Source organism: Populus alba, chromosome 1 (assembly GCF_005239225.2).
Source record: "Populus alba chromosome 1, ASM523922v2, whole genome shotgun sequence".
Taxonomy (NCBI): domain Eukaryota; kingdom Viridiplantae; phylum Streptophyta; class Magnoliopsida; order Malpighiales; family Salicaceae; genus Populus; species Populus alba.
In genome coordinates this window covers 1,799,217-1,821,180 of record NC_133284.1, presented here as the reverse complement: position 1 = coordinate 1,821,180, position 21,964 = coordinate 1,799,217, and the positions used below count along the sequence as shown (strand labels likewise).

General features: G+C 31.6%; 2 protein-coding genes across 3 annotated transcripts; both read left to right on the top strand.

Moving 5' to 3' along the window:
• Positions 1 to 395: 395 nt before the first annotated feature.
• LOC118061460 (UPF0481 protein At3g47200-like) lies at positions 396 to 21,008 on the top strand. Of its 2 annotated transcripts, none has more exons than XM_035074899.2 (2): positions 396 to 459; positions 19,612 to 21,008. In XM_035074899.2, the coding sequence occupies exon 2, from the start codon at positions 19,613 to 19,615 to the stop codon at positions 20,915 to 20,917; it is 1,305 nt and encodes a 434-aa protein (XP_034930790.1). In that variant the 5' UTR covers positions 396 to 459; position 19,612; the 3' UTR covers positions 20,918 to 21,008. The 2 variants fall into 2 exon arrangements, with proteins under 2 accessions (XP_034930790.1, XP_034930791.1); XM_035074900.2 differs by lacking the exon at positions 396 to 459 and adding an exon at positions 19,171 to 19,285.
• On the top strand, positions 6,150 to 7,899 carry LOC118061462 (UPF0481 protein At3g47200-like). The gene has a single exon (XM_035074902.2). It carries the CDS (start codon positions 6,510 to 6,512, stop codon positions 7,812 to 7,814), a length of 1,305 nt encoding a protein of 434 aa, XP_034930793.1. The 5' UTR covers positions 6,150 to 6,509; the 3' UTR covers positions 7,815 to 7,899.
• Positions 21,009 to 21,964: the final 956 nt, after the last annotated feature.

Genomic DNA, 21,964 nt, shown 5'->3' with positions numbered 1-21,964 from the left:
TCTTGTGTACGGTCAAAGGGATACCTTCTCCTCTATTTAGTTATTTTGAAATAATAATATAAAAAATAAAAAAATATATATTTTTAATAAAAATTATTTTTAACATCATAATACAAAACATAGTTTTTTTAAAAAAAATGACTTTGAAATTGTATTTTTTTAAAAATTTAAATTTTTTTATTTTTTTAAATTATTTTAGTTCTTTGAAGTAAGAAATTATTTTTAAAAATAAAAAAGATATTATTTTAATATATTTTTAAATAAAAATTACTTTAAAAAATGAACAATAGTAAACCCCACCTGATAATGTTGATTTGTTGTTTAGCTGCAAAAGTATACATTGACGAAGACTTTGTGTAGAATAAGAACTGATGGAGAAATGCAGGAACAGAACATTCAAGAAGATTCTGATCAGAAACACTTCAGACCATAGTTTGTGAAAAAACCTAGAGCTACTGAGTGAGTTTTTTGTTTCTGCCAGAAGGCCGCTGAGTGCTTTTTCTATTTATGTTTTGAAGCATATATAAGTATGGAAGTTGTAATTTAGAGAAGCTGCGTATGTTGTAATAATTCAGATTCGATTCCTTCCAAATATTTTTGTGAATGTTTGACAATATTTTGTGTGATATTTTCATTTCCTCTTTACATTTGTGTTGGAATTTGTTAAGCATTTTGTTGACTTTCTAAGAAAGTGTCAGCAGCCAGCAAAACAGCCACAGGCTCTTCAAACTCGAACCACACCAAGTGCAATGGAGCTCCATGAATCTGGAGTCAAGTTTAAGTTGGGGTCCAAGGAAAAAATATTTGACATGAACTTTGATTTACATAAAGGGATACTGGAAATACCACCACTATTTTTAGAGGACGATACAGAGAAGTTATTTAGAAACCTCCACGCCTTTGAGCAATGCCAATGCAGAGGTGGATACGTAAGTTACTATATAGCTACCATCAGAAACCTTGTTCGTGGTACTAATGATGTAGAAATACTTGCTAAGAATGGAATTATAGATTATTGGCTCAGTGATAATGACGCAGTTATGTGTGCTCTCCATGATCTTGACAGAGCAAATGTTGTTGACAGTAATCGATTTTATTTTGCTGATGTCGTTGGAGGTCTGAATAACTACAGCAGAAAGCGGAGGCACCAATGGATTGCATCCTTGAAACACAATTATTTCCATAATCCATGGGTTTCCATCTCCGTTGTTGCAGCTGGGGCTCTTCTAATACTCACGGTCATACAAACAGTGTGTTCATTATCCAGGCCAATGTTGCTGCTCATTATCCAGGTTTGTTGCACGCACCATACAGCCTACCTCAGTTGATTCTTGACAATGGTGCAACCGATCACATTACTTCTTCTCCAAATCTGCTTGTCAATAGTCGTCAGAATTCTATTTTACCACCGGTTACTATGCCTAGTGGAGAACATGCTCCAATTACTTCAACCGGGACTTTGCCTTTAAATTCTGTTATTTCTCTCAAAAATGTGCTTGGTGTTCCGTCCTTTAAAGTGAATTTGATGTCTATAAGTCGAGTTACAAGAAGCCTAAATTGTTCAGTAACATTTTTTCCCTATTGGTGTATTTTGCAGGACTTGGCGACGAAGACGAGGATTGGTTTGGATAAACAACGAGGCGGACTTTATTACTTGGTTGCCTTAGTATCACCAACACCGACACCAAAATTCCAATCCTCATCAGCCATTACTACTGAATCATTTTGTTCTCATGTCATCTCCTCCACCGAGTTGTGGCATCGCCGATTAGGGCATTTATCTTCCTCTAGATTAAATTTTATGGCAAACAATTTACTCAATTTCTCTTTCAAACTCCATGATGCATGTGATATGTGTGCTCTTTCAAAACAATGTTGACTCCCTTTTTCCGCTAGTTCAATTTCATCTATTCGACCATTTGAATTAATTCATTGTGATATTTGGGGCCCTTATAAAATTCATTCCCTGTCCGGTGCTAAATATTTTTTAACAATTGTGGATGATTATTCTAGATTTACGTGGGTATTCTTTATGCATCACAAACATGAAACACAAAAATTACTCACAAATTTTTTTTCCTTTGTCAAAACACAATTCAATGCATCCATCGCAAATATTCGCTTTGATAATGGAGGGGAATTTTTTTCCTTGCAGAATTTTATTCGTCAACATGGCACTACTTATCAACACTCTTGCGTTTATACGCTCAACAAAATGGGGTTGTAGAACATAAACATCTCCATATTCTTGAGTTTGCACGTGCCCTTCGTTTTCAAGCTCATCTCCCTTTGCATTTTTTAGCAGAATGTGTTCTTACCGTTGTGCATTTAATTAATCGCTTACCTACACCACTTCTTTCCCACCAAACTCCTTTTGAGAAACTTTATGGCAAGGTCCCCACATACTCGCATCTTAAAATTTTTGGTTGCCTTGCATATGCCATTGAAGTGCATGCCGCACACAAATTTGCTCCTAGAGCCACACGTTGTGTTTTTCTCGGTTACCCGGTCGGCCAAAAAGCTTACAAGCTATACAACCTTGCCACCCATAAATTTTTCACTAGCTGTGATGTTGTCTTCCACGAACACATTTTCCCTTACAAATCATCTCCACCCATTCCTACACCTCATGCATTAACCCCTGATTCTACAGCTCCCTCACCTATCTTGCCTCTTTCAATACCTGATGCTCCTACTGCAGACTTCCACGTTTTCAATCCTGCTTCTCCTCCTACAGTTCCTCTAAATTTTTCTCCCTTAGTTCCAAGCAATATCACTCAGTCATCTCCTCCTCTAATCCTTGTGCAGCCCTTGCGCCGTTCCCAGCACCATCACAGCCCTCCACCTGCTTTACGTGATTACATCTGCAACCAAGTAACGTCTCCTAAACCATCGTTGGCTTCCTTGTCTGGTTCATCAAAAGGTACACACTATCCTCTTTGTAATTTTCTTTATTACCATCGCTACTCTCCACAACTTTGCTCCTATACTGCCATCATTAACCAAGACATTGAGCCTCGTTCTTACACCGAAGTTGCTTCCCTTCCCCAGTGGCAAGCTGCCATGCAATCTGAATTGGTAGCATTAGAAGCTAATAACACCTGGTCCCTCACTTCTCTCCCTCCTGGCAAAACACCTATTGGATGTCGTTGGATCTACAAAATCAAACGCCATTTAGATGGTACCATTGAACATCACAAAGCCTGATTGGTGGCCAAGGGTTACACACAGCTAGAAGGTATCGATTTCCATGACACTTTCTCTCCTACTGCTAAAATGATCACCGTCTGTTGTTTGTTAGCTCTAGCAGCAGCACAGAATTGGTCCCTTCACCAGCTAGATGTGCACAATGCTTTCCTTCATGGTGATCTTCATGAAGAAATTTATATGTGTCCACCTCCTGGTCTTCGGCGACAGGGGGAGAATTTGGTGTGTCACCTCCACAAGTCATTATATGGATTAAAGCAAGCTTCTCGTCAATGGTTTGCTAAATTCTCTGCAGCTATTCAAGCTGCCGAATATGTTCAGTCTAAAGTAGATTATTCATTATTCACCTGTCGCAACAGTAAATCCTTTACTGCATTGTTGATATATGTTGACGATATTCTGATCACAGGTAATGACCTTAAGGCTATATACACACTCAAGAGATTTTTGCATAGTAGTTTCCGAATTAAAGATTTGGGCAACTTGAAATATTTTCTGGGAATTGAGGTCTCTCAATCACAAAAAGATATTGCTATCTCACAACGGAAGTACACTTTGGAAATTCTGAAGGATGGTGGAATTTTGGGTGCTAAACCTGTGAATTTTCCTATGGAACAAAATACAAAACTCTCAGATGCAGGTGATTTACTAAAAAATCCATCACAATATAGGCAACTTGTGGGTCGTCTAATTTACTTGACTATTACCCGACCAGATATCATGTATTATGTACATGTGCTGAGTCGATTTATGCATGCACCACGCAAACCACACATGGAAGCTGCCTTGCGTGTGTTGCGTTATCTGAAAGGTGCACCTGGACAGGGTTTGTTCATCTCTTCTCAAAATGATTTATCTATGTGGGCCTTTTGTGATTCAGATTGGGCTGGTTGCCCAATGACTTGGAGATCCACTACAGGTTATTGTGTTTTCTTAGGATCTTCACTTGTTTCTTGGCGAACAAAAAGACAGAAAACAGTATCACTCTCCTCAGCAGAAGCCGAATATCGAGCCATGACAGGTACATGCTATGAGTTGTCATGGTTACATTCATTGTTAAAAGATTTACGGATATTGCATCCAAAACCAGCATTGCTACACTGTGACAACAAAGCAGCTTTGCATATAGCGGCTAATCCAGTTTTTCATGAGAGAACCAGACATATAGAAATGGATTGTCATTTTATTCGGGATAAAATACAGGATGGATCCATTATAACCAAATTCGTTATTTCGGCAGATCAACTTGCGGATGTCTTCACTAAAACATTGGGAAAGGAGATTTTCTCTACCATGATTCGCAAGTTGGGAGTTCTCGACATTCACTCTCCAACTTGAGGGGGAGTGTTAAGAAAAAATCAATGAATATCCCAAAGTTTACGTAATTGTCTAGGAAAGAAATATGTAGACCTAATCCTATCAACTGTAATATTCCTATTGTAACTCAAATTCCTAAAATAGTGTATCACAATTATAGGGAAATACTTGTATATAAGCGGCAGATTGCTCATTGAATAATACAAGGCAAATATTTTCTCTTCTCTGATTTACAGAAACGGATCATGCAATGAATGGCATTGAAGTGCCTTTTCAGTTTTGCAATAACTTATTTCTAACAAATCAATTAACGAATTTTTATTTCTAACAACACATTAAAAATCAATCATTTAATATTAAACTCATAATAATCATAAATTAATTTTAACAACATAAACTTTAAATCTTTATAAATCTTAATCTCTTCTTTCATTTTTTTATAAATAAACTATAATTAAAAGTAACATGAGAGAGAATCACTTATTTACTACCTTCACATTTTTGGAACTTAAAAACTCAAGATTAAAAATTAAAATCCTTAATTTGATGAGGGGAGGGTGACCATAGTCACAATAATCAGAAAAGAGAAAAACAATTCTTTTATGACTTTTCCTTGTATACCTAAGTTTATTTAGGTTGAGTTTGGGAAAAAAAATTTAGGTTTTACATTACTACTTTTACCTAGTTTTATTAATTTAATTAGTTAAAATAAAAATGATGAAATTCAAATCCGTCACTATTTAGCCATTAAAACTATGATATTAATTATATCAAAAAACCATCATGTCTCCATATATAATTTATATAACAGATTCATGGTAATATATACAAGGGATTGACATAAAAATCTAAATTAGTGCTGTGAAAATTATAAATAAAAAGTGAACTACTTTAAAATATCAATTACTAAGACAGTTTCTTATGAAGTCAACAAAATGTTCTGCTTCAGAGGAATTCATTTCCTCCAAAATGTCTTCTGTCAACCTTCCTTTAAAGAGCTTGTAGGTAAACGTATGCTGGGGCTTAAACTAAGAACAAGTTAAGAAAAAAAAAATTGCAGCAAGAAGAACATATGCTGTACTTTAAAAGAGAAAAAGAAGAGAAATGCATGTGCTGTTCTTAAGCTGGCTGGCCCCTGTCAAACATAAGGAGATCATAAAGCAAATTCAACATTCTGCCGTACAACAAAAAAGATAAAAGCATACTTCTCGCTTACTTGTCTGTGGAGCAAAGTGTTTTTGCAACTTTTAGAGCTAATTAAATTAAATAGATTTGTATTTAAAAAATAATAATAAATGCATAATAGTAGAATTAATAATAGAAAACTTAGGATTTATCAAAGCTTCCTTCAGAATTCTAGTTTCCTGCTGCCAATCTGAACTCTCCACATAATGAGATCATTGGAGAGATTCCCTTCTCCCAATGTACTCTTAAGTTCCTCCGCATCCAGATGCCATAATAGCAGCATATATTGTATATTCTTAAACCATCACTCAAGCATAGAAAGCATAAAGGTAACTCAATGCCTTGCCATGACCAGAAGACCAGGAGGTTAATGAAGACATTGTAAAGCTAGAATAAGAAGAGGTGTGGAATTGCAGAAAACACCACTAGCTCACCAGGCAAGCCTTGTAAACCAGTCGATCCTACTTCAAACAAGAAAACTCTTCAGAAAAGCTTCATAGCACTTTTTTAAGATAGTGTTTTGCTTTTCAAGAAGGTAAGTTTTTAAGCAAATCTACGAGTGTAAGTTATAATTTAGAGAATCCATATATCTTTTTACCAATCTGCTCGCAAATTGTGTAGTCAAAGACATGACTTTCAGATATTTTCATCTCGTTTTTACATTTGTCTGCACTAATATTTGATCTGATGATTGTTAATAATATAAATTCTCATCTAATAGATTAAGTTTTTCGGTTGAATTGGTCTTTGACATTTGTAATACCGGAAAACATCTGATCAATTGAGATTTGAGTCACGGGATGGAGATTGTTGGAGCAACAACTGAGCAGATGAAGAGGAATGATCATGTTTCGCTTGACATTGACAAATTAAAAGAGTCTGTGGAAGAGGAGTTGAAAACCTTGCATGCCTTCTCCGATAAGTGTTCCATCTACAGAGTTCCTAAGAGACTACGCGACTCGAAGGAATATGCCTACACGCCTCAACTAGCCTCCATTGGGCCCATTCACCATGGAAAAGAAGAGCTGAAAGAAATGGAAGAGCATAAAAAAATATACCTGCAACAGTTTCTTAATCTGAGTGAGTTAAGTGTCAAGGAATGTATTGCAGCTATTGCAGAGAGGGAGACAAGATTGCGCAACTGTTATGCAGATAATTTTGAAAATATTAGTAAAGAGGACTTTGTGAAAATGATGTTGCTAGATAGCTCCTTCATCATTATGGTCTTCCTGAAACAGCTTTCCCCCTCCTTCCGAAGAAACAACGACCGTATATTCGGTAAACCGTGGATGATAAAAGAAATAAAGATTGACACGTGCTTGCTTGAAAATCAGATTCCATTCTTCATTCTTGACGACTTGCTTAAGCTTTCCAAAAGACAGGGCGGATGTTCCATGATTGAGCTTACTCGTGATTTCTATTCACCCAGATTAGGGGATTCATGGGTGCCAAAGGACATTTTGGAGCAAATCAATTCCTCTGAAGTAGAGCATTTTGTTGACTTTCTAAGAAAGTGTCAGCGGCTAGCAAAGCAGAAACAGTCAAAGCCTCTTGAAACTCTCACCGCACCAAGTGCAATGGAGCTCCATCAATCTGGAGTCAAGTTTAAGTTGGGGTCCAGGGAAAAAATATTTGACATGAACTTTGATTTTCATAAAGGGGTACTGGAAATACCACCACTATTTTTAGAGGATGAAACAGAGAAGTTATTTAGAAACCTCCACGCCTTTGAGCAATGCCATTGCGAAGGTGGATACGTAAGTGACTATATCGCTACCATCAATTTCCTTGTTCGTGGTACTAATGATGTAGAAATACTTGCTAAGAAAGGAATTATAGATAACTGGCTCAGTGATAATGATGCAGTTATGAGTGTTCTCCATGATCTTGACAGAGGAAATTTTGTTAGCAGTAGACGATTCTATTTTGCTGATGTCGTTGGAGGTCTGAATAAGTACTGCAGAAAGCGGGCGCACAAATGGATAGCAGCCTTGAAACAAAATTATTTCCATAATCCATGGGTTTCCATCTCTGTTGTTGCAGCTGGGGCTCTTCTAATACTCACTGTCATACAAGCAGTGTGTTCTGTCATACAAGTGAAATAGGTTCTACCCTTTCAATCGTGTGCTACAAATGAAAGTGTGTTCTGTTTGTGTTTCCTGTGAGATTGCTATAATGTACTTCATTAAATGATCAATGATCGTCTTGTTTTCTCTGCAAAATGGTTTGTATCAATCAACATGCTATCAATTAGTCAGAAAAGGATCATGTAATGAATGGCATTGAAGTGCATTTCAGTATTGCAATAACTTATTTCTAACAAATCAATTAACAAAATTTTATTTCTAACAACACATTAAAAATCAAATACTTAACCTTTAACTCGTAATAATCATTAATTTTATCAACATAAACTTTAAATCTTTATAAATCTTAATATCTTCTTTAATCCTTTTATAAACAAATCATAATTGCAAGTAACATAAAAGGAAATCACTTTCTCACTACTTTCATCTTTCTTTAAATAAAAAACTCAAGATCAAAAATTAAAATCCTTGATTTCATGAAAAAAGGTCACATCAGCCACAATAATTAAAAGAAAGAAAAACAATTCTCTTACAGCTTTTCTTAATATACCTAGGCTAATTTAAGTTGGGTTTGGACTAACTTAAACTTGAGTCTGGACCAACTTAAACTTGAGTCTGGATCAAAAGTTTAGGTTTTACACTACTACTTTGACCTAGTTTTATTAATTTAATTAGTTAAAATAAAAATAATAAAATTCAAACTCATCCCTATTTTTTAAAACTCTAATATTAATTATATCAAAAAACCATAATGTCTCCCGATATAATTTACATATCATTCTCTAACAACATTCATGGTAGTATCTAATTATAAATTAAAACATGAACTACTTCAAAATATCAATTGCTAAGACAGTTTCTTATGAAATCAACAAAAGTTTCTACTTCAGAGGAATTCATTTCCTCTAAAATATCTTCTGTAAACCATGTAATTTATTTTTAGATTCAAGAAAAATTTAATTTGTCCTCCAACATAATACGGGTCAATTATCTAATTTGTTACTATATTAGAAAATATGTGTATTTTTGCTGAGGATTTTCTTGACAAGAAAAGGAATTGAAAATCAAGAAAATATAAATTTTAATTAACAAAGGATTGAAAATTAAAAAAAATAATATTGCATTACTTTTTATGATTATGATTAGTTAAGAGTAGATGAATCAAAGATATAGAAAAATAAAAGTTAAAAACAAAATACAAAATGTCACTATTAATTTGCGCCAGGCTTTTTATTTCTCCTCATCAAAGCCTGCTGAAAGATTTGTTAAGCCTTAAAATTTGTTTGATAGTGTGATTGTGGTTGTTTTTTAAATAATTTTTTTTTGTTAAAATACATATTAATAATTTTCTTTTATTTTTAAAAAATTATTTTTGATATTAGCACATTAAAATGATTTAAAAACACTTAAAATATATTAATTTGAAGTTAATAAAATATATAAAAAAAATTAAAAATACTTTTAAAATAAAAAATAAATAGATACTCGTGACGATGTGCTTCACCAAGCACATAAGTTAATCTCAAATATTCTCAGTTGGTCAAGGCCTAGTCTACTCCAGCCAGCTTTCTAATACTAGAGATGGCAGTCCATGGATTTTTTAAATAAACATTCTTCAACTTTGCCTTCCCTTATGGCCCAACTAATACTTGTTCCAGGCAAGAATCGAACTGCTAAATAATCCGAGGCCCAAGCCATCTTTTGAGGTCTAATTTTGGGGCAAAGGATTGTGCAGCCTGGTATTGTTTTCTTGGATTTGACTCCATTGAAGTTATTTATAACATAATGTATCGTATTATATTCGTGAAATTATTAAAGAACTCTAAAAGGCGTGGGGAAAACACTGTAGCTTCCCCACGCCTTTTAATTATACTTACATATATAATAATTATTATTATTATTATTATTATAATTAAGTAATATACTAAAACGCGTAGCTTCCCCTTGCATGATTTTTGTTTGGTTACAGTCTTTCCCCCACATGTTTATTTTTTAAATTATTTTTGTTAAATTTACTTCCCCACGCCTTTTAATTATACTTATATATATAATAATAATTATTATTATTATTATTATAATTAAGTAATATACTAAAACGCGTAGCTTCCCCTTGCATGATTTTTGTTTGGCTGCAGTCTTTCCCCCACATGTTTATTTTTTAAATCATTTTTTTTAAATTTATTTATTTATTAATAAGAACTCTAATTTTATTTTATTTTTGTTTTTTCTTCTGTGGATTTTTTTTTTGGTTTTTTTTTTCTGTAGCAGTTTTTACTCTTTTTTTTTGCTTTTTTTTTAATGTTTTTTCACTGTAGCAGCTTTTTTTTTCCTCGCTTTTGTTTCTTCTGGTTTTTACATATAATGCATCACTGTGCACACAGTTAAACAGTTGACTTCTTTTTTTTTTCCTTTTACCCATGGATTTTTTTTTTTTTGCTTTTTTCTTTGTGTTTTTTTTTTCTTTAATTTAGTTTGTTAATGTGAAAAAAAATTTTAATTTAGTTATCATACTTTCATTACACGGATCTCGGTTTTTTTTTTTCTATATTAAGTTGGTTGAGAACTTAGCTTTGTAGCTTTTTTCAAAAAGATAAAAACCCCTATGGATTACTACAGTGTTTCTCTTGCATGATTTTTGTTTGGCTTCAGTCTTTCCCCCACATGTTTATTTTTTAAATTATCTTTGTTAAATTTATTTTTTTAATATTGAGTTGGTTGGGAATTTAGCTTTCCCCATGTTTTTTCATTATGATTATTATTATATTGTATTATAATATATGACTGTTTTTTTTCTTTTGTTTTTTCTTTTTAATTCTTTTTTAATGAATTTTTTTTGTTTGATTTATTTTGTTAATGTTAAATTTTTTTTTATTTAGTTATTATATTTTCATGATACGAATCTCGGGTTTGATGAGTTAACCTGATTTGACGAGTTATTTTTTTTTATTTAGTTTAGTTTGTTAAAGTTAATTTTCTATTTAATTATCAGATTTTCATGACACGTATCCTAGGCTTGACGGGTTAACTTGGTTTGATGAGTTAACCCGGTTAATTTTGGGTAAACCCGTCATTGTTTTTTTCTATTTAGTTATCAAACTTTCACGACGCAAATCCCAGGTTTTACGGAATAACCTGATTTAAAGGGTTAACCCAATTAATTCAATTTTTTTTCTTTTTCTTCATTAGGTTTTTTCCTTTCTGTTTATTTTTTTCTTTGTTTTTTTTAATTAATCTATTTAATTATCACACTTTGATGACACGACCTTATAGCCAGACCCACATCCAATATTCTTGAGTCTGCTGTTACAGTCAGGCTCACTTAAACTTGGATCATGCAAGTTTAATTTTATTATTAATATTATAAATGTTATTCTTAGGTCAGGCGTTGCAGCCAAACCCAAGATTCTTAAGTATAACTTTGCAGAAAAACCCAAGATTTTTTAATTTTTATTTTTTAAAATATTTTTTATACAAAAAAAAGTTACCAGCGGCATTGCGCGGGTATCAAAGCTAGTATATAGCTAAAAGAGCTCAGAATTTTACTGTGAATTGCACTGTGCAGTGTAAAAGTCTGAGCTGTAATGCTTTTTTCCTTCTTCTTCTTCTTTTTTTTTTTTTTTTTTTTTTTTTTTTTTTTTTTTTTTTACCTTTTGCTTCTTATTTTTTAAGTTTTTTTTTTCATTTTTTTTAATTGAGCTGTCTTTTTTTTTTTTTTTTTTTTTTTACTTTTTTGTTTTTTTTTTTCTTTGTTTTTGTTTAATTGATATTTTTTAAAAAAAAAATTGTTAATGTTAAATTTTTTTTCTATCTCAAACTTTTATAACATGCATTCCGGGTTTATCGGGTTAACCCAGATTTTTTTTCTGGTTTCACAAGTTAACCAAATTAATTATGGGTTAACCCATCAATTTTTTTTTCTATGCAGCTATCAAACTTTCATGACGCGAATCTCTGGTTTGATGGGTTACCTTAGTTTGAGGGTTAACCCAATTAATTCAGATTTTTTTTTATTTTTTGTTTTTCTTTTCTTTTTTATTTTTTCTTCTTTTTTTTAATGGATATTTAAAAAAAAATTATTAATGTTAAAATTTTTTCTATCTCAAACTTTTATAACACATATTTCAGGTTTAATGGGTTAACTCAGATTTTTTTTTTTTGTTTTTCTTTTTAATTAATTTTTTCATTTCCACAAACTTTTACTGTGGACTCACAGTAAAAGCTGAGCTGTCATGCTTTTTTCCTTTTTTTTAAGTCTTTTTTTTCATTTTTTTTTAATTGAGCTGCCTTTTTTTTTCTTTTTTTTTTTTACTTTTTGTTTTTTTTCTTCATTTTTTCTTTGTTTTTGTTTAATTGATATTTTTTTAAAAAAAAAATTGTTAATGTTAAATTTTTTTGTATCTCAGACTTTTATAACATGCATTCCAGGTTTATCGGGTTAACCCAGATTTTTTTTCTGGTTTCATAGGTTAACCAAATTAATTATGGGTTAACCCATCAATTTTTTTCTATGCAGCTATCAAACTTTCATGACGCAAATCCCTGGTTTGATGTGTTAACTTGGTTTGAGGGTTAACCCAATTAATTCAGATTTTTTTTTTTACTTTTTGCTTTTTTTTTCTTTGTTTTTTTAATGGATATTTAAAAAAAATTATTAATGTTAAATTTTTTTCTATCTCAAACTTTTATAACACACATTCCAGGTTTAATAGATTAACTCAAATTTTTTTTTCTTTTTAATTAATTTTTTCATTTCCACAATAAAACACTGATTCCTTAAACGTTTTTTTTTATTAAAGTTGTCTTAGTTTTTTTAGCTGTTTTTTTTTATGTTTTTTGGGATTTTTTTTGGCTTATTTCTTTGTTTTTTTTTAACAAAATTTTTTTGTTTAATTTAGTTTATTAATGTTTAATTTTTTTTATTTAGTTGTCAGACTTTCATGACACGTTTACCAGATTTAAAGGGTTAACTTGGTTTGACAAGTTAAATAGATTTTTTTTTTTGCTTTTTATTCTTTTTAATTAATTTTTTTTGTTTAGTTTAGTTTGTTAATGTTAGATTTCTTTCTATTTAGTTATTAGACTTTCATGACACATATCCCGAGTTTCACGGGTTAACATGGTTTCATGGGTGAACCCAGTTAATTCTGGGTTGACCCGTTAATTTTTATTATTATTTTCATAAATGTTTTTGTTTAATTTAGTTTGTTAATATTAATTTTTTTTATTTGGTTATCAGACTTTCATGACAGAGATTCTGGGTTTAACGGGTTAGCATGGTTTGACGAGTTACCCAGATTTTTTTTTCTTTTTTATTAATTTTTTTTGTTTAGTTTACTTTGTTAATATTCATATTTTTTTTATTTAGTTACCAGACATTCATGACACGGATCCCGGGTTTAACGGGTTAACTTGGTTTGACGAGTTAACCTGAATTTTTTTTAATTATTTTTTTCGTTTCGTTTAGTTTGTTAATGTTAAATTTCTTTCTATTTAGTATTTTTTTTTTCTTTTTAAATGTTTTTTTTCTTTTATTTTTTCTTTTTAATTAATTTTATTTAATTAATTTAGTTTATTGATATTAAATTTTTTTCTAAGTAGTTTTTGGCGGATGCCTTTAGTTTTTTTTTTTTTTTATGCCTTTGACTGTGGACTCCATTGTGCAGTCCACAGTGAAAAGGTTGATGCCTTTTGTTTTTTTTAATTAATTTTTTTCGTTTAATTTAAATTGTTAATGCTAAATTTTTTTCTATTTAGTTATCAAACTTTCATTACACGGATTCCGGGTTTGACAGGTTAACTTGGTTTGACGAGTTAGCCCGGTTAATTCTGGGTTAACCCATTAATTTGTTTTTTTTTTTTAATTATCAAACTTTCATGATGCGAATTCAAGGTATGACGGGTTAACCTGATTGGAAGGGTTAACCCAATTAATTCATTTTTTTTCTTTTTTTCATTAGTTTTTTTCTTCCTATTGGTTTTTGTTTTTACTAATCTATTTAATTATCACACTTTTATGACACGACCTTGCAGCCAGACCCACGTCCAATGCTATTGGATCTGGTATTGTAGTCTAGACACTTTTATACTAAGGGTTAACCCAAGTTTAATGTTATTATTAATATTATAAACATTACTCTTGGATCAGGCGATGTAACCAAAACTCAGACTTTTGGGTATAACTTTACAAAAAAACCCAACACTTTTAGATCTCGGTTATTTTTAAAATGCAAAAAATAATTGACCCGCGGCATCACGCGGGGCATGTAACTAGTTCCAATTCTAATTGGAATCAGGCGGGGAATGCTTTAATTTCTATGGAAAAAGCTACTCTACTCTTTGAATGATGTTTAGTCTTGATTAAACGAGTTAATTTGATCAACTCAACCCAAAATATTATCAAAATGAGATTTTAAATTGAAATAAAAAATACATTAACTCAGTAAAACTCGATTAATCTGACATATCTGTATGTACACAGATGGAAACTTAAAAAACTTTTATTTAAATAAATATATTAAAAAATAATATAAATTGTATTTTAAATTTTTATTTAATAATTTAAATTATTAAATTTAAATGATTATTTGATACCCTCGTAACTACAAGGAACGGGATGATAGCAAAATAAACATATGGATTTTCTAAATTAGGACTTACTTTGATTGCCTTCAAAATCCCCGCTCTAAGCTCCTCAAAGAACCTCTGCAGCAAAATAATTCTGAAACTTGCAAACTTGCGGAGTTTTCATATGCACTCTTTCTTACTAACCAGAAAAACGAACTCGGAGATTTTACAGTTTCATTTTCTACAGAACTTTCTTTTGCTTCTATAATTCTGAACCTTTTGTTACCTTGTGTTCTTCTAGTTTCTGCGTCTAAAAATATTTACACTCTAGTTTTAAGTTCTCTTCATATAAAAAGGTATTTAGTTTTTGTGACCATGTATCTACATAATAAAAAAATGTTTGAGAGTGTAGTTGTAATTATTTTTTAAAATAATTTTTATAAATAATATATATATTTAAATAATATTTTTTTTATTTAAAAAAAATTATTTTTAACATCAGTCTTTTAAAATAATTTAAGAATATAAAACAAATAAATTTAAATCTAAAACAAAAATTAAAATTTTATAGAATGTGATGCCCCGCGTTCCCTATCATTGCCTTGATTTTTACTCAACAAGACAACAGCTGGAACCGGCCCCACTTATTAATGTTGAATTGGAGTCCAGCCGTAAGAGTCTAAATTGACGGACTTTTTGTAGAATAAGAAGAGATGGTGAATTGCAGGAACAAAACAGTCAAGAAAATTCTGATCAGAAAAGTCCACTCAGAGTTTTTTCTATTTGTAGCAAATCTAAGTATGTAAGCTGTAACTTAGAGAAGCTATGTATGTTGAAATAATTCAGATTCGATTCCTTCCAGATATTTTTTGTGATTGTCTGCCAACATTTTGTGTGCTATTTTCATTTCCTTTTTACATTTGTGTTGGAATTTGGTTACGCATCCGTATTAATAATTGTGGATAGCACAGAAACTTTATTCAGGAATGTCCAAGCCTTTGAGCAATGCCATTTCGGTTCTGGTTTTATAGGTAACTATATCACGATGATCAATTTGGTTGTTCATGCTTCCAAGGACTTAGAAATACTCGCAAGAAAAGGAATTATAGAGAATTGGCTGTGTGATAACGATGCCCTCTTAAGACTTCTCCACAATCTTGCCAATGAAAATCTTGTCGATAGCCACGATTTCTATTTTTCTGATGTCGTTGAACATCTGAACACGTATTACAAAAGGCGTAGGCACAAATGGAAGGCAGACCTGAAACACAAGTATTTCGACAATCCGTGGGCCATAATCTCTGTTATTGCAGCTGGAATGCTCCTCCTACTTACTGTCATACAAACAGTGTGTTCTATCATTCAAGTTGTTTAGATTCTGCCATTTCAATTGTTCTTTTGTTTCTTTTTTACTGTAAATAAACAGTATGCTCTGTGATTTCCTCTTCTGAAATTGCTATGTATTTCCTTCAGTAACTAATCCATGTTGGTTTCTTCCACTTCTTGTTTATCCTTCAGTAACATATTAGAACAAAAAAATGTATTTCTATCTCTGTTATTGCAGCTGGAATTCTCCTCCTACTTACTGTCATACAAGCAGTGTGTTCTATCATTCAAGTTGTTTAGATTCTGCCATTTCAATTGTTCTTTTGTTTCTTTTTTTCTGTAAATAAACAGTGTGCTCTGTGATTTCCTCTTCTGAAATTGCTATGTATTTCCTTCAGTAACTAATCCATGTTGGTTTCTTCCACTTCTTGTTTATCCTTCAGTAACATATTAGAACAAACAAACAAAGAAGTAATAATTAGGAACATGCGACATAAAAAATTATTGTTTATTGGAGAAAAGATCACATGCCATTCTGAACCCTCCTTCAAGCATGATGAGTATAAAGAATCCTTGTCCGTTGGAGAAAGATCCTATACCATTCTTAAACCCTCCATCAAGCACAGTGAGTGTAAAGATCGGTTACATGTTTTACTCGTTGAGTGGATCTTTATCCAGTATATGAACTACGAAATTATTCAAAAAAGAAACTAATTTAAAATTGAAAATGTCAAATTTTTAAGAGAGGGAATCATTATAAGTATAACCTTCGTCAACTTAGCCGTCATATGCCCAGGGAAAACCTAGATTCAATAGAAAATACTATCAACTATAAACTAAATTAAGGAAAGGATTTCACCCTAATTGTTTGGAATTGTGATTAGCGGTGACGGTTCAAAATGTTTTTCGTTTAGAAATACATAAAAATAAAGTTTTTTTTTTTAAAAAAAAAAAATTACTTTTAATATCAATACATCAAAACAATCTGAAAACATTAAAAAAAAATTCATTTTAAGCAAAAAAAAATTCAAAATGTTTTAGAACACGGTCTGCATCGTATTCCCAAACACACCTTCCCTCCTCACAAAGCATTATTACAATTCATTTGAATAGTATTTTTCTTTTTTTTCAAATATTTTTTTTTTGTTTAATCTCATCAATTTATTTTTATTGAGTTATTACACTCTCATTATATGAATCATAGGTTTAGCGAGTTAACCTGATTAACTCATGTTTTTCTTTTTTAATTAATTTTTTTTTAACATTTCATCATTTAATATTAAATTGATTGAGAATTAGACTTCAAAATTTGTTTTTCTTTGTACTTTCTATTATGTTATTTTGTCCTCATGACTCAAGATCAATAGTTCTTAAAGGGTTAATCCGAATTGACTTGAGCTGTTTTTTATGTTATTTATTTATTAAATTGTTTTCTTCAAATTTCATCATTCAACACAAGGTTGGTTAGGAATTGAGTTTCATAATATGTTTTGATTTGCTTTCAATTAGGATATTTAGTCTCACAATCAAAGTCATAGGTTTTAGCATTTTAACTCAAGTTAAATTGAATCATTTTTTTATTTTATTTCTAAAAGGTTATCGCAGTCATATCTCAAAATCATGATCCAGGTCACGTGTCCTTCAACATTGAATATGTTTTTTATTGGGTTGTCTACGTCTCATAACCCGGGTCACAAGTTTAACAGGTTAACTCAATTAATTCAATTTTTTTTTAATTGGCTTTTTTTTTTCTAATTTCTCATTTAAGACTGAGAAATGAATTGAAAAACACAAGTAGCATAATGATGCTTTCAAATTTATTTGTGAAATACATTTTAGTCCTCCAACATTTCTTGCTATAAGGTGACCGGTGTTGCCGTCTTCTTTTCTTTCTTCTCCTCTCCTCTCCTCTCTCTCTCCTCTCTCTCTCCACTTTCCTCGATTTTCATGTATGGCCTCTCGAAAATAGCAAAGTGGCCTATCATATTTTCTTTTTGTCAAATTTGATTCTCGTTATTTTGATTACTATTTGTTTTTTTTTTTTAATTTCATCTTTCAACATTAAGATGGTTAAGTGGCTTCTGATTTTTTTTTCTTTCTATGGGGTAATCTTAATTTCAAATCCTTGGTCACAGGTTTGCAAGTTTAACCATGGATGACTTGGATCATCTTTAATGGTCCTTTCAAAAAAAAAAATCAAATGTCCTTTAGCATTTAGTTAGTTAGGATGTGAGCTTGGTAATTTCTTTTTCTTTTTTCTATAGGTTTTCCTGATCTTATGATCTACGTTATGGATTTGACAAGTTAATTCGAGTGGACTAGGTTTTTTTTTCTTCTATTTTTTCCTTTATCATTGGTTGTTTAGGATTTGAGCTTTGTAATTTTTTTTACTTACTTTATTTAGGGTTATCTCAATCTCATGATTCAAGTTGTGAGTTTGACAAATTAACCCGGGTTAACTTAGGTTGTCTTTTATTTTTTTAAAAAAATATTTTTTAAATTTCTTCCTTTAATATTTAGTTGGTTAGGAATCGAGTTTCAAGATTTTTTTTCATTTGCTTTCTATGAGTTTATACTTTTATTAAATTGGTTAGAAATTGAGCTTTGTAATCTTTTTTCATTTACTTTTTATGGGGTTGTACCATTTTCATGATCGAGATAATAGATTTGATAGGTTTACATTGACTCATGTCATTTTTTTTATTTGACAAGTTATACCATTCTCTTTTTTTATTTTAAAAAAATGATTTTTATTTTTATTTTTATCATTCAACATTGAATTAATTAGGATTTAGACTTCATAAATTATTTTGATTTAATTTTTATATAGTTATCATGATCTCATGACCTTGTTCCTGATCGATATAATATGCTCATACCTTAATATTAAAAAACCAATTATTCAATATATCATAATTTTAATATTTTAAAAAAATATCATTACTTGATGATTTAAGTTTTTATTTAGAAAGCACAGTAACAACAATTTTATATTTTTATTATATTTAAAAAAATTGATCCGACTTGATGCATAGCCGAGCCAAACATCTAATATTTAAGTAAAAGAAATTTCACTTTGTGAAAAAAAAAAAAATCTTCACTTTAAACCCAATTTAGCTTTCACTTTGTGAAAAGCTAAAGTATATCTTTCTTGTGTACGGTCAAAGGGATACCTTCTCCTCTATTTAGTTATTTTGAAATAATAATATAAAAAATAAAAAAATATATATTTTTAATAAAAATTATTTTTAACATCATAATACAAATAGTTTTTTTTTAATGACTTTGAAATTGTATTTTTAAAAAATTTAAATTTTTTTATTTTTTTAAATTATTTTAATTCTTTGAAGTAAGAAATTATTTTTAAAAATAAAAAGATATTATTTTAATATATTTTTAAATAAAAATTACTTCAAAAAATGAACAATAGTAAACCCCACCTGATAATGTTGATTTGTTGTTTAGCTGCAAAAGTATACATTGACGAAGACTTTGTGTAGAATAAGAACTGATGGACAAATGCAGGAACAGAGCATTCAAGAAGATTCTGATCAGAAACACTTCAGACCATAGTTTGTGAAAAAACCTAGAGCAACTGAGTGAGTTTTTTGTTTCTGCCAGAAGGCCGCTGAGTGCTTTTTCTATATATGTTTTGAAGCATATCTAAGTATGGAAGTTGTAATTTAGAGAAGCTACGTATGTTGTAATAATTCAGATTCGATTCCTTCCAAATATTTTTGTGAATGTTTGACAATATTTTGTGTGATATTTTCATTTCCTCTTTACATTTGTGTTGGAATTTGTTTAAGCATCCGTATTAATTAAATGATTTGGTAATCTTGACTGTAGAGATCATTTCAATGATTGATCTGATGATTCTCTGTGATTCCGGCAAACATCTGATCAATTGAGATTTGCGTCACAGGATGGAGATTGTTGGAACATCAATTGAGCAGATGAAAAGGAATGATCATGTTTCGCTTGACATTGACAAATTAACAGCGTCTGTGGAAGGGGAATTGAAAACCTTGCATGCCTTCTCTAGTAAGTGTTCCATCTACAGAGTTCCTAAAAGACTACGCGACTCGAAGGAATATGCCTACACGCCTCAACTAGTCTCCATTGGGCCCATTCACCATGGAAAAGAAGAGCTGAAAGAAATGGAAGAGCATAAAAAAATATACCTGCAAGAGTTTCTTAAACTGAGTGAGTTAAGTGTCAAGGAATGCATTGCAGCTATTGCAGAGAGGGAGACAAGTTTGCGCAACTGTTACGCAGATAATTTTGAAAATATGAGTACAGAGGACTTTGTGAAAATGATGTTGCTAGATAGCTCCTTCATCATTATGGTCTTCCTGATACGGTTTGACTCTTTCACCCCAAGCAACTATGACCGTATATTCGGTAAACCGTGGATGATAAGAGGAATCGATTTTGACATGTGCTTGCTTGAAAATCAGATTCCATTCTTCATTCTTGACGACTTGCTTAAGCTTTCCAAAAGACAGGACGAATGTTCCATGATTGAGCTTACTCGTGATTTCTTATCAAACACAATTGGGGATTCATGGGTGCCAAAGGACATTTTGGAGCAAATCAATTCCTCTGAAGTAGAGCATTTTGTTGACTTTCTAAGAAAGTGTCAGCGGCCAGCAAGGCGGGAACAGCGACAGCCTCTTGAAACTCGAACCACACCAAGTGCAATGGAGCTCCATCAATCTGGAGTCAAGTTTAAGTTGGGGTCCAAGGAAAAAATATTTGACATGAACTTTGATTTTCATAAAGGGATACTGGAAATACCACCACTATTTTTAGAGGATGAAACAGAGAAGTTATTTAGAAACCTCCACGCCTTTGAGCAATGCCATTGCAGAGATGTATACGTAAGTGACTATATCGCTACCATCAATTTCCTTGTTCGTGGTACTAATGATGTAGAAATACTTACTAAGAAAGGAATTATAGATTATTGGCTCAGTGATAATGATGCAGTTATGAGTGTTCTCCATGATCTTGACAGAGGAAATCTTGTTGACAGTCAGCAATTTTATTTTGCTGATGTCGTTGAAGATCTGAATAGGTACTGCAGAAAGCGGACGCACAAATGGATTGCAGCCCTGAAACATAATTATTTCCATAATCCATGGGTTTCCATCTCTGTTGTTGCAGCTGGGGCTCTTCTAATACTCACTGTCATACAAACAGTGTGTTCTGTCTTTCAAGTGAAATAGGTTCTACCATTTCGATCGTGTGCTACAAATAAAAGTGTGCTCTGTTTGTGTTTCCTGTGAGATTGCTATAATGTACTTCATTAAATGATCAGTGCTAGTTTCTTCCTCGTCTTGTTTTCTCTGCAAAATGGTTTGCATCAATCAACATGCTATCAATTAGTCAGAAAAGGATCGTGTAATGAATGGCATTGAAGTGCATTTCAGTATTGCAATAACTTAGTTTTAAGCATGGCTGTCAGATCTTGCCCATTGGAATAGATTCGGCGGTCCAAGTACTAGTCAGGAAAGCTAATTTTTTTAAGCAATTATCATCATTACATTGTCTTTTCTTACAATAGGAGAAAATTATTCCATCCATTTCAGTTGATCCATTAACAGACGCCTTAGATATCATGGCAACAGCAGGATCTACAAGGGCGCCAGATGGAGAAGAACCACCCAACATTATGATTTGACTTCGAGTTTCACGTCGAATGTAACCAAATGCTTCATCAAGTCCTGGTAGGGGTTTAGTCTGTAGGAAATCACTATGAACCTTATCAAAGACATCATCTAAACCTGCAAGAAAGTCATGGATATGATCTTTCATGATCTCCCCTTGACGGATTTTGATATCTTGAGCACACACCGTTTTAATTGGACGTCGTTGATCAAGTTCCTGCCAAAGATGTTTCAATTCAGCGAAGTATATTGGAGTCAATCTACCTCATTGTTTAATATTAGCTGCTTGACAACGCTATTCATAGATCTGGGCCTCATCAAAAAACATTTCCTTATGAAATCTGTGGCGAAAAATTCAATCAATTATGGAGAAAATTTGTGGTCTATATACAAGGGACAAGCGTAAACTCTAAATTAGTGGTGTGAAAATTTAATTAAAAAATGAACTACGTCAAAATATCAATTAGTCAGACATTTCCTTGTGGAGTCAACAAAATGTTTTACTTCAGAGGAATACATTTCCTCTAAAATGTCTTCTGTCAACCAACTATACATGCCATCTTCATTTGAAGAGCTTGTAGGTAAACTGAGTACAAGTTTAAAAGA